The sequence below is a fragment of the Sebastes fasciatus genome, chromosome 4 (genome assembly GCF_043250625.1).
Source record: "Sebastes fasciatus isolate fSebFas1 chromosome 4, fSebFas1.pri, whole genome shotgun sequence".
NCBI classification, from domain to species: domain Eukaryota; kingdom Metazoa; phylum Chordata; class Actinopteri; order Perciformes; family Sebastidae; genus Sebastes; species Sebastes fasciatus.
The window spans coordinates 5,355,095-5,367,841 of NC_133798.1; the positions used below are offsets into that span (position 1 = coordinate 5,355,095).

The following is a 12,747-nucleotide window of genomic DNA, read 5'->3' on the forward strand; positions in this document are numbered from 1 at the left end:
ATTACTAGTAACAAAATAGGACAATGTAATGAATTCCTTAACCAGACGTTTGATTTTATTATAGGTACATTTTGTGAATCTGACATTGAAGTATTAGAACACCTTTATTGGATGTATTATTGTATTGTAATAAAACCTACTGTACGAAGAAAGTAAAGTTTCTGTCTTTGCTTTTGAAACAGAAGATCTGTCTTGATCTTTTGCTCAGTATTTCCCCCATAGAATGTTAAATCCATCTCTTTTATTATAATATATGAACTAGTAAAAAACAAACTTTTCTAATACACAAAAATCACAAGAATATTCAGTATATTAACATCCAGTCTAAATACGTTTACTGGATACATATGATGTAAACGTCACTTTATGAATACCACAGTATTTACCACTACTTAACCATATCTTATATACTTTGTAAAGTTGTCCAAAACTGTTTCCCCAGAGGAGGAAATATTTGTCATGATAGATATATTCAGCACTTCCTTTTCTCCTAAGTCTGCTCTGAGAAGCTGTGACAGCCAGTTCACTGGTTCGTTACGCATTTTACTTTTAAAGTTGGAATGAAAACAAAGTGACCGTTACGTCATGACATATTTCCCCTTAATGGGGGAACATAAAACACGGGTTCATAGTTCGTTTTTTGTGTAAAATGCAAATATAATCTCCTAAATGACAACAGCTTTCTTACATGCAGCTCCCACCACTGGAGGGAGACAGAGAACATGAAGACAAACCACAACACAACACAATAGTTGAAACCTTTTTATTCCATGAAAATATTAACCATTGGCACTTAATTTAAAATCAACTTTTAAAACCTTTTTAATCTGGTAAAAATGGAACAAAATCAGTCCAGGAATGTGGACCAAACTGTGTGGAAATAAATGGTTCTATTACAGCAGATTCTCAGCTTTACCTTGACATTTGTCTATTTATTCCCACATTTACTTTGCCTGGCTGTAGATCACAGATATTTTGCATCAAAATTGGAATTGTGAGAAACGCCCTAGGGAGTCGGGGCTTGATGGCATTTTCAAAACTAATTGTTTTTTTACGGGACAACTGGCATGTATGGAAGCCCAGCTATGCCAGAAAAATAAACACATAAGTAGAAATGTAAAAATGTAAAAATGTAGGGGATGACAAAATAAATAATAGAATGAATTAATGGCAAAACAAAACTGAGAGGATCAAAATTAAGACTTTATCAAAATTATGATCTCTCAACATGTCTCAATTTTGACATACAAGTTTATTTAATTTATTAGGTCCACCTAGCTAAAACTAAGGCCGGGTTCAGACTACACAATATTTTTGACTGTTCCAATGGACACTATGTCAGAGTAGGCCATTATGGAGTCCAAATTCTTGCCGCTTGGCCGAGAGACGTCACATGAGACTACACGTTGGTCGCTGACCAATCACAGCTTGCCATCCTTCAAGATACGCACGATGTCATCGGGAAGGAGGTGCTAGGAACCGACTTCCAAAACAGGAATGTAAACAAGCAATGGCAGTGTGTATGATGCTGGCTGTCTTGTGTTCAGAAAAGCCTAAACAAAAAAGAAAAACTGTGACCTTTCCTCTGATTCACGGTTCCACCTGGCAGCACCAACACCATCAGTCCTTTTTTTTTGCAGTTGTGCACGGAGAGCGCTCTATGCTCCTATTGGTCAAAGTCATGGAAGTGAAGGAACACGTCGTGAAAGGCAAAATTTGTTTTTAACATGCTAATCTTTCTGTTGGGACGTCGTGAGGTTGTCGTCCACTTTGATACGCTACACGGGGTAAAACGAGCAATTGTCGGGCACATTTTCGTTCCTGATCTGAGTAGACACCCTCCGTCTGCCGGGTCAGGCTACAACCGGGCTGATATCGTGTAGTCTGAACCTGACATAATGTAGTCTAATACAACAATCCTGCAATAAATCCTCCTTCATGAAGGTTATGATGCTCATTGTTTGTTACCTCCGCCAAGGAGGTTATGTTTTTACCAGCGTTGGTTTGTTTGTTTGTCTGTTTGCAGGATTACTCCAAAAGTTCGTGATGGATTTGAATGAAATTTTTTGGAGGGGTGGGGTGTGGCACAATGAACAATCCATTCGATTTTAGCATGAAATGCACGACCAATGGTCGACTTACACCCACAGTCTACATCCTGTGAGTCAGACTATAACCTTCATGAAAGAAGGGTTTATAGCAGGACTGTTGTATTAGGTCCACCTCGCTAAAACTACTGCCGTCTGATAAACTGGCAACTAACAGAAATGATAAATCTCACAATTTTGACTTGACATCTCATAAATGTGACTTATGAGTATTTTATTTTTTAATAATCCACCGTTTCCTTATCTTTTCCTAGTAGAAATAGGCCTAGTATATGTACCGATTGAGAGGGGACTTTTGTGCAGCTGCTTTCATTTGTGTTACTGTAATGTTCTTTAATAGTGTTGGCTCAACACTTTTAGTGAAGACACAGTGTCTTGCCTGGTTTATCCTCCTGCTTTAAGTAGCCTCAGGAACATTTCTACAGGGACTTTAAGTCCATCTGGGAGTCCAACGTAAAAGGACTCTGAGACAGCCCAGTCTGTCTGCTTGGACATTTACTGGGGTCATCGACGGTTCACAGAAAAGCATTTGCTTTTGACCTCTGATACAAGAATGCAACATGGGAAATTCATGTTGTTATTCATGTCAGATGAGAAGACTGATATGACTGTGTGTCCAGTACAGAGACAGATAACCTGTGCATAAGCTCTGCAATCATATGCACACAGGCCACCCAAATTAAAAAATGTTAAGTACTCGCTGAAGAAAATATCCAGACCAAAGCTATCAATGTCAAGGTTTACAATATGTGCTGCTGTAACAGAACCAGAGAGGACACACACACGTGCTCAAAGAGCTAAATTACACCACCATAAAAAAATAAACATTCTCCAAAATGTAGAGCGTAAAAGCAAGGCCAAGGGTCATTTCAAACAAGGCTCGTTTGTTTCTGCATCAGCCACATATTTCAATGAGGTGCTTTGATTTTCCACTGCATCGCCAAGTCTTTGCAGGAACAATAATGTGGAATTTCATTTAACTCCTTCCAAAGTATGTACAGTGCAATGCCACACACACACCGAGCTTTTCACAGATGAAAAGAAAAATCAAATGTTCACTGAAATGACAAATTTTGAAGAAGTTAGTGGTTTTGGTGTGGCAGGAAATCTCACCATTAAAAATGTATCTACAAGAAGACGAAAGCAAAAACATCCCGTCCTGCTGGTCTCTAAAGTCGGTTTTGGGCACTGTCCACAAACAATTCCTGTCCCATTGTTGGTCCCATGGGTGCTGAACTTTTGCAGTCTTCTCGTCCTTACAATCTTAGTGTGCTGTTATCAAAGTTATACACAAAGTTATTTTCTGATCACGGCCTCTCCTAGCTTTACAGATTAAAACGTGAGCCGAACATTCTTGATTTGCTGCACATTTACATGCACTTTGAGACAATTCTTTCAGATTAACAGAACTGAAGGGTAAGCTAGTGAAGTACAGGGTGCACATGGAAAATTCAAGCCATCTTTGGTTTGAAGGGTTAAAGAAATTCTTGGAGGGGATTATAAAAAAGAACTGTGGTTTTCTCTCTCTTTACTTCTGCATGAGTTAAAAGGGCTCTCAATACTGGGATCATTAAGATTATTATGTCATAAGCAGCGAAATGTAGGAAAACAACATTTCCAATTGGAATGTGCAAAACAATCCGCACCAGAATTAAAAATAAAACATGAAGAAAGAAACATTTTGAATGTGACTGAACAGAAACTCTGCTTCACAGATTCTACCTGGGGCCAGATCTATGAAGGATGTGTACTCGTAGAAACCGTGCAAACGCCATTTTCCCACCCACACACCTAAACTGGTATTTCTAAAAGAAGAACAGACTTCAGACCAGCGTACAGTTTCTAGAGATAGCTGTGGCTGATGTGATAAGGAGAAGATTAAATCTAAAGTGAGAGATGCAGCCTTACAGTAAAACATTGTTTAGCTTGTTTGCCAATTTACCTGATTATTATTTGGTTTTGTGTTTTTGTTCTGTAAAATGTAAATCAAAAGGTGCATTTATAAGATTTAGGAGGGATGAATTTGATCACTTTTTATTTACTTTTGAGCAGTCGTCTCTTTTCATTCGATCTTGAATTGTGAAGCACTTTGTAAAGTCTGTTTCATTATGAGCTTGATAAATAAATCATTGATCGTCCTTCTGATGTTTAATAATGATGACCGATATACTGTACATCACCGTGATGATGGTTTACACTGTAAAGAGGGAAAAAATCAGAGATTTCCAGAATAAAGTCATAATATTACCTGAAAAAAAGTTGTAATATTACGAGAATAAAGTCATAACTTTACGAGAAAAAAGAAAATAACACGTCAAATTACTACTTTATAATGTTATGTCTTTATTCTCATAATACTACGACTTCTTTTCTCTTAAACTTATGACTTTATTCCCATATTACAACTTTTTTCTCGTAAACCTATGACTTTATTCTCGAAATCTCAGATTTTTTTTTTTTCCCTCAACGTGGCCCTAACACTCCGTCGTACCATAGACCTACAACAATGATAAATAAAAATGAAAATGTAAACAAAAAACAGTTATTCATTTCCATTTTTAAAAATCCACAGGGAGCCACTGGAGAGGGGCTAAAGAGATGCATGTGGCTCCGGAGCCGCAGGTTTACAGCTACATGTGATGAATTAGTGGTATGGACGCTATAAATAGCCACAGCTGTTGTGGTGCTGTTGGAGAACCTCACTGATGTAGGTATAATGAGGGGTGGAGCGGGCACTAGCATCGATATGCAAACTGATGTTTAAGGGTGTCTCTACCTCCATTTATGGGAAACTGGGGGAGTGGAAATGAGGCTTGTGCGCACAGCTCCACAATGACTGAGCTTCATACAACAGAATCAGACCTACGTGCGGCTTTATAAATCTGACGAAAAAGAATGGGTCTGCATGTTTCCGTCTTTGTGCGTACAAATCGTTTTAGTTGTGAATCTGCATGGAGTTTTATGCATCTGGCCCCTGTGATTTTTGCCATGTGTCTTGTTTCTGTTTCACTCATATTCTAGACTGGATTCTTAACTGGGTGAAGCTGGCAACGGCTTCAAAATACCCTCAAAAGCTCCAGGTTCACTACATGACTGTGGTCATTTGATTACTTGCATATTCGTTTTGAAATATGCACCTTTAAAGCACAATCTAACTGTATGGGCCTGAAGCTGGCACCCTGAATTTAACCCAATTTTAAAGCCCCGTCTTGTAGAGACCTATGATGCTTCACGTGATGCTATGCTCACAGAGTGCATGTTCAAATTCTAAAACTAACTTGGGGGGCCCACAGCTCAATCATCTAGCCCTGTTTATAGTCAAGAGAAGACTTTTCATCAAACTCAATGGAGCCAAATGTGTGTGGCTGATGCCAAAATAGTTTGTGTCAACATGTTGATTTGTGGAAATGAACCAACACGGTGTTGACAGAAGCAGCTTTTCATCAAGACAAAGATACAAACATTAAATATCACATGAAAAACCAAAGTAAAATCACTGTGAGAACCTGGCCAACAATAAATACTTTAGTGGTAGTGGTGTCAGCAGCCAGTTTTCAATCAGTTCTCAGTAGTTGCTAAAACACAAACTTGCCAGCTCCATCTTTTTTCTTTTACAAATAAAAGTAGTCCATGTAGAGCTCACCTATGTCTGTATATGCAAGTTGCACATGATACTGATTGAAAAGCACCTGCCCAGCAGCTACCAGAAGCAACTAAAAGCAGTCACTGAAGACTGTGGGAATTTGATGAGCTCATGAAAAACTATAAGGTAGTACACTTCTGTTGAACCATCGCATGCACATTTAGTGCAGAAAAATAAGCAAAACATATTTGGTCATAAGGATTGAAAAGCTATAAAGACCTGCAAATAATTTAGAATATATATACAAATCAGTTCAGTGTCACAAAATGACACACGTGTCAAACATACTATCATTCAAAGAGAGAAAAGAAAAGAAGTTTCTTGTTTAGTAATGTGACCACGGTGGTGGCCTGTGTTCATTACCGCTCATCTACTCACTCAGAACCAACAAACAAACCAAGCAACTGAAGACATTCTCTAGGCTGCGTCTGCAGGGCAGAATTTAAAAAATAAAAAACAAGATCTAAAACAACTGCTTCACTTTGTATGCTTGTCTATAATAACTTAGCTGAGAAAGCTGGAAGGGAACATTTTGTAGGTGCTTCTAACTCATTTGGAATTAACAATAACACACAGGCAGTCGGACTTCAATTCATTTGAACAGAAAACTATGAGGAAGAACAAAAGGAGCAGCAAGAGACAGTGTTAAAGAAAGACAGCCCTGAAGAGAAACACCACTTTGGAAGTTAGAAAATAGAAATTAAGGCCTCAAGGGGAAAAAGACAGAATCTTGCATATAACCATCATCTTCCTGTCTCACCACCCTGTTATTCTGTCTCTGTGCAGTCGTTGCATGGAGTCAAACTGTTGTCAGACTGATAGCGAAAGAGAGACACACACAGCCCCTGAGAAAGGTTAGTGTCATCCTGCTGCTAACCTGTAACCCCGGCAACAGGGGACAACAGCATCCTGCTGCCTTCGCATCATACAGGAATGAGTGCAAAGCTCTGTGATGTGAATGCAGCATTGTGCTTTCCCACAGTGGACATCATACAGACGGACAGACAGACAGAAAGACAGCAAGTCAGAAGCCTTAGTGCTGCATAACACACACCTCCACTTTACACACTGCTCTTTCTTTGATAGTTGAATAAAATCTGCCCTGGTCTTGGTCCATCAGTAGGAAATGACATCATGTCCCGGGCCTTACTGGTTTACATGCGTCCCAGCAGGGTTTGCCAGGGATCTAGTCCTTGTACCATGTTAAACTCAGGACCCGTCGAGAGAAAGTGCGACTGGTGTCGAACTCACCCGGCAGCATCAGGGCCAGCCAGGCGGGCCTCAGTACTGCTAAAGGGTGGCTAGTACCCTGAGGAAGGAGATGATGAGGACACAAAATGACTGTCCTACACCGAAAACAAGAGCCTCCAAAGAGATCATCGTCTTTCCTGCTGCCTTGTACACACCTGCTATGGCAGCACCTTTAAAAAAAAGAAAAGAAAACACATTATTCAACAGATGTCTTGTTTTGTTCAATCTAATCTCTGATAAGCTAACAAGGCTTTTTACGCCACAAATTATTTTCCATAAGACAGGCAAATTGAATAATGGTAAATGGACTTGCATTTACATAGCGCCTCTAGTCTTCTGACCACTCAAAGCGCTTTACACTACATGTCAGCATTCACACACACATTCATACACTGATGGCAGAGGCTACCATGCAAGGAGCCACATGCTCATCAGGATGTAAAGATAAAATAAGATAAGATGACTTACTGGTGAGGACTCCCCCAAAAATTGGTCCCACGATGCCCATGAGGAGGATGGCGATGGGCATGAATCGGGCCATCTTGTGCTGGCGCAGCGTGGCGAGGGAGAGCAGTGCTGCAGGCAGGTGGAAGACCAGGGAGGAGACCGCTGCCCACAGAAACACTCCGTACCACATCTCTGGACGGACACACACACACAATCATTTGGACACACATAAATTCATGCCAATCAGAAGTACAGATTGTGTACAGTTCCTCAGTGCACTATCAGTGTTCATTCCTCCAGTAGAGTTCCCCACCTAAAATTGCTAAAAAAAACCACAATGGACTACGCTTGGAGAAAAAGAAAACTCATATGTTCCTCGTCACATTAACGGACATTTCAAAATGTACACACCAATACAGTAGCCATTAACGCATTCAATCGATATTAATCATGACTACTTTATATTACTGGATTTTCTTACTTTCCAAAAGTTGGTCCATGGTAATACATGGATAGCCATGATGAGATACTTCAGTATATAATTAAACATAAAGATAAGTAGTCCAGACTGACACTGGGTTGGACCTCTGACATTGTATAGAAGACATTTCAAAATAAATTAAAGGAACTGTTTGTAACTTTTTACATGTATAAATCATTGCGGGTCGGTGTCCCATGCGCGCTCGCGTGTGGCTACGCTGTTCAGACTCAGACTCCAACACAAAATACACGGAAGCACCAAAACCGCAAAGTTATATCTAGTGAAGCCCGTCTGTTAAACAGTGTTGTCCGCGGTCGTAGGACGTGGGGGAGACTGTAGCTTTGGTCTCCAGGGCCGGAGTCTCTGCTGTACTCTCCTCCTCTGCCTGCTTGCCTTCACTCACACACAGCGCTCGTTCTCGCTATTTCGCTCTCCTCTCTCGTTTATACGTGCACACTCCACACTGCAGAAGAGTTAGTTTAGCTCTGAGAATATCTAGTGAATAGTGGACGTTTGTGCAGAAATAACTTCTGCAGCTCCTCCAGACCAACAGAGGTTTTCCGTGTCTCGTGAAGTGACGGGGCTCCGCAGAGAGAAACGTTATCGTCTCCGACCAAAACTCCAGTGTCTCCCCTGTTTCCTCTGACCGCGGTCGGGAGGCTGAAGCAGGAAAAGCCAACACTAGGATCAGCATTGATTCATGGAGAGACCTTTGTCTGGTCAGCTAACATTACTGCCAAGCAGCTGAAATATAGAGTGATATTGTGCTTTTAGCTGACGTGTGTCGCCCCACTGTTTTGACCGATGCTTGTTCATGTCTATGTAGAGCGAGCACAAGCGCGAGCAACAGGACGCTGACTTTCGTTGACTTAACGGCCACAGGTGTCGCTGTTAACAAGCATTTCTGATTCTTACAAACAGTCCCTTTAACCGATAATGAAAACAGTTAGCTGCAGTCCTACATTATTTGTTCAATGTACTCAGCTGCAATGGTGAAAATGGTGGAAACTATCAGTGAAATGTGATTCACCCTTTAAGTCAGGGCAAGGCACAGGTTGAGATACTGTGTGTATCACAGCACAGCACTGTCTGCATTAACCAGTATCCCACACTATCGGATATATACAGTCTCATGGTGACATGTAAGAACCATTCAATGCAACATAAACACGGTTTAATTGCAGTAACATCTCTGGCAGAACAACAAAAGCACTATTTCCTGCACATTGCAGGCTTTCTAAGCAGCAGTAACGTTACTGATGTGGTGCATTTGTGTCCCCCCGCTGTTAACACCTGGACACTTCTGCTAGTCTCTTCCACTAACGTTACTACGCATCTGTTAGTTAGCTATACACAAGAATAGCTACAGGCAGACGGTTAGCGAGACACTTCTGAATTAACTTCCCAGATCAATCTCTTACTTCCATGTTCATACAGTAAACAGCATAAACAAGAGCTAGGAACAATACAATGTTATCTTCTCATAATACTAGTCGAATAGACACGTTGCTTAAAACGTCGTTTGGGATTGTAACACACATTTAACCATCATCTCCTGGAAACATTCAGACTATTAAAACAACGTTGAGAGGAAAGTAGCTAGCTAGCTTCACAGATAGACAGTAACGTTACCTAAACAATGCTATCGCGGACAATAACTAACCGCTGGAGATAACGAGACATTTAATGAACGTTTCACATTTTAGTTCAAAGTAAACCAGCAGACGTGACTCGGTGTGAGATTCATTCTCGTATACTATACTATATACAGCCTTACAGCCTTACAGCGCTGCTACACCGCCCGTAGCTCGTTAGCTACCCCGCTAGCCTCATGAGCCCACCTGAGAAGTCGTTGAGAGAGGTGTCGTTTCCTCGGTATGTTCCGTTCTTCCTCGGCACTAAATTCAAGCCGAGTATTTGCTGGACGAAGCCGACCTCGCTGTACCTATCCTGCATGTCTCACTCTGATACCAGACACCGCATGAATGAAAGGTGGCCGACCCACTGGAGGAACCATGAGAGGCGCTGAGGGGTTTGACGCAAGAAGCCTCGCTAGCATCGGGCTAGCTAGCTGTCAACAACACAACTTGTTCTGACGTCACGAAGCGCGGGCATTTTGCCCCAAGCTCGGTCTGTCAGGTAGCAGCGCTTCTAGCCTAACTGCATAATAAATGCTGTGGAGAGTAAACATTAATGCTAATGGTCAGTTATAATTTCCCCTTAACGTGGAAAGTTGGGAGAGCTGGTTTTGTATGTCGCAAGGAAGTAGGTTGCCTTAGAGGCTAAACTCCGGGAACATTTGACCCATATATACAGTGGCATTTGACATGGTGCACAGCATAGACACAGACACAGCATAGACATAGAGTATACTGTATATACATGTCTATGGTGCACAGCACAGACACAGACACAGCATAGACATAGAGTATACTGTATATACATGTCTATGGTGCACAGCATGGACATAGACACAGCATAGACATACAGTATACTGTATATACATGTCTATGGTGCACAGCATAGACATAGACAGTCTAGACATACAGTATACTGTATATACATGTCTATGGTGCACAGCATAGACATAGACATACAGTATACCGTATATACATGTCTATGGTGCACATCATGGACATATACATTATACACATCTATGGTGCACAGCATGGACATATACATTATACATGTCTATGGTGCACAGCATGGACATATACAGTATACATGTCAATGATGCACAGTGGGACAAACGACAGCAAGAAAGGTCATTAATAACACAAATGCAAATCTCCCTTATATGTTTGTTTGTTTCACTCACTCATAACCAGAATTATTTTATAATCTAGAGAAAGGCTTCTGTGGATATTAGGATTTACATTTTAACAATGTGTTTTTCTAATCTGTTTTAGATTATGAGGATTTTGCGGTAAAATAAGAGTAATTGTAAGAAATTGCAGAGTGAATGCTGGTTGTTGAAAAGCTGACGCTACACTGCATTGCTGGCTTAAATGTAAAAGTTAAGAAGTAGGAATAGTTGGTAAAGTGGGAATGGGTTTAATTACAGTAGTATGAATGTCAATGAAAAGTTGAATAATACCAACGATATATGAAAGATGTGGAGTATTTTAAGGTTTGTTGAAAATGCTGATGCTAAACTGAATTGCTGTCTTTAAAAGTTGGATATTAACCATAATGTATGAAAGATGTGAAACATTGTAATGTTTGAATGGAGTTTCTAGCTGAAAGCATGAATAAGTAGACTTGAAAAAATGTTAATGTGTGTGTGTCAAACTGCACTCAATAGCTAAACTCCTCTCATACTCCTGCTTCCCAGTCAAAAACTGTACCTCCGATCGCTTAATTTTTATACGGTGATAGGACACCCTGCTGGACACTGTGTGAAATTTGTGTGTGTAGTGTCAAAATGGGAGGTTAGAAAACTCTCAATTTCTAACTCACTTTCGCCTGAGCAAATAAAATGCCGCACTGTAGCCTCCAAACATGACAAGAGTAACAACGCATGTTAACCTTCGCTACGAAAATAAAATCTAGAAACATTGGCCGAGGTCGAGGTTTGAGGGCGACCTCAAGCAGGCGTCACATGGCAGACAAGGTCAAAATTCCAATTAGCCCATAGAAATGCCACAGCCTGCTCTTGCAGGTATGAATCTTGGTTGCCGATATTTTTAATTTCTCTTTGATTTTGGATCATATGAATTTGTAAAGTATTTGATTTTTAAGTGGTTATTGTGGTGATATTCGCGGTCACAGTGAAGCTGAACTCAGTTACAGTGGTTCCCCGGCGTCCCCAATGACGCTGACAGCGTTGATGAAGACCGGAAACACTGACCAATCAGAGCAGAATAGGTTTTCCAGGGTCGTGTGACCCGCAAATTGTTAAATCTGGCAAAAAACAAAAATCAAGGCAAAAGTGAGCATGGCTCACATACCCCCGCTCACTGCTTGACCCCTACTAAAGTAGGACCAAAGGTTTTGCCCTTTTGGAAAAATTTCAAAAATGTTGGGCACCCTGGACTTCTAACCCCCAAAAGGCCCAACTAGACCACACTGTCAACCATCATACCAAATTTGAAGTTCCCAAGGTAAATGGTTTCTGAGTTCTACTCCGGAAACAAAATTGAAGTAAAAAAAAAAAATAATAATCAGTTTTTGGCCAAAATTTCAAAGATTTTGGGCACCCTGGACTTCTAACCCTGAAAAGGCACAACTACACCACACTGTCAACCATCATACCAAATTTGAAGTTCCTAAGTTAGATAGTTTTCGAGTTCTACTCTGGAAACTAAAGTGTCACCCTCCATTGCCATTGTTCAAAAATAAGGAGAAAAATAAATTACTGACCTTTTCCAAGTTTTCCGTGACTGCAAGAAGTCTCAGCGGTGCGGACATCAGCGCTCTTGATATGGTCACCATCAAAATCCATAACTCCTCCAAAGCCCACCTTCTGTCAAGCTTACATTTTAAGTTTCCATCAACGTTTACACTGGTTTTCAATGCAGAAAAGACTCAGACAGGAAGAATGTAACATTCTAACTAATAATTACCATCTAATGCAGTGTTTCACATTCAATGTACATTAGATTCCAGTGAAACTTTTAAACCTCGACAGCCCATAAATATTGGTAATTGTATGGAGATTTCCACCGTCTGGAAATGAGCTTTCAAAGTTCTATAATGAGCACTCAAGAAACAATCTCTACAGAAACCTCTGATGGGATTGTTTAAATAATAATGGTCTAATAAAACCTAAGTCATGACAGACAAGCCCAAGAAACCATCTGCAAAGACCACTTAGC

At 40.5% G+C, this 12,747-nt stretch overlaps 1 protein-coding gene across 1 annotated transcript; it reads right to left on the bottom strand.

Moving 5' to 3' along the window:
• Nucleotides 1–749: 749 nt before the first annotated feature.
• tmem170a (transmembrane protein 170A) lies at nucleotides 750–10,056 on the bottom strand. The gene is made up of 3 exons (XM_074631606.1): nucleotides 9,772–10,056; nucleotides 7,471–7,641; nucleotides 750–7,172 (listed from the first exon to the last, which is right to left on the bottom strand). The coding sequence occupies exons 1-3, from the start codon at nucleotides 9,884–9,886 to the stop codon at nucleotides 7,042–7,044; spliced, it is 417 nt and encodes a 138-aa protein (XP_074487707.1). The 5' UTR covers nucleotides 9,887–10,056; the 3' UTR covers nucleotides 750–7,041.
• Nucleotides 10,057–12,747: the final 2,691 nt, after the last annotated feature.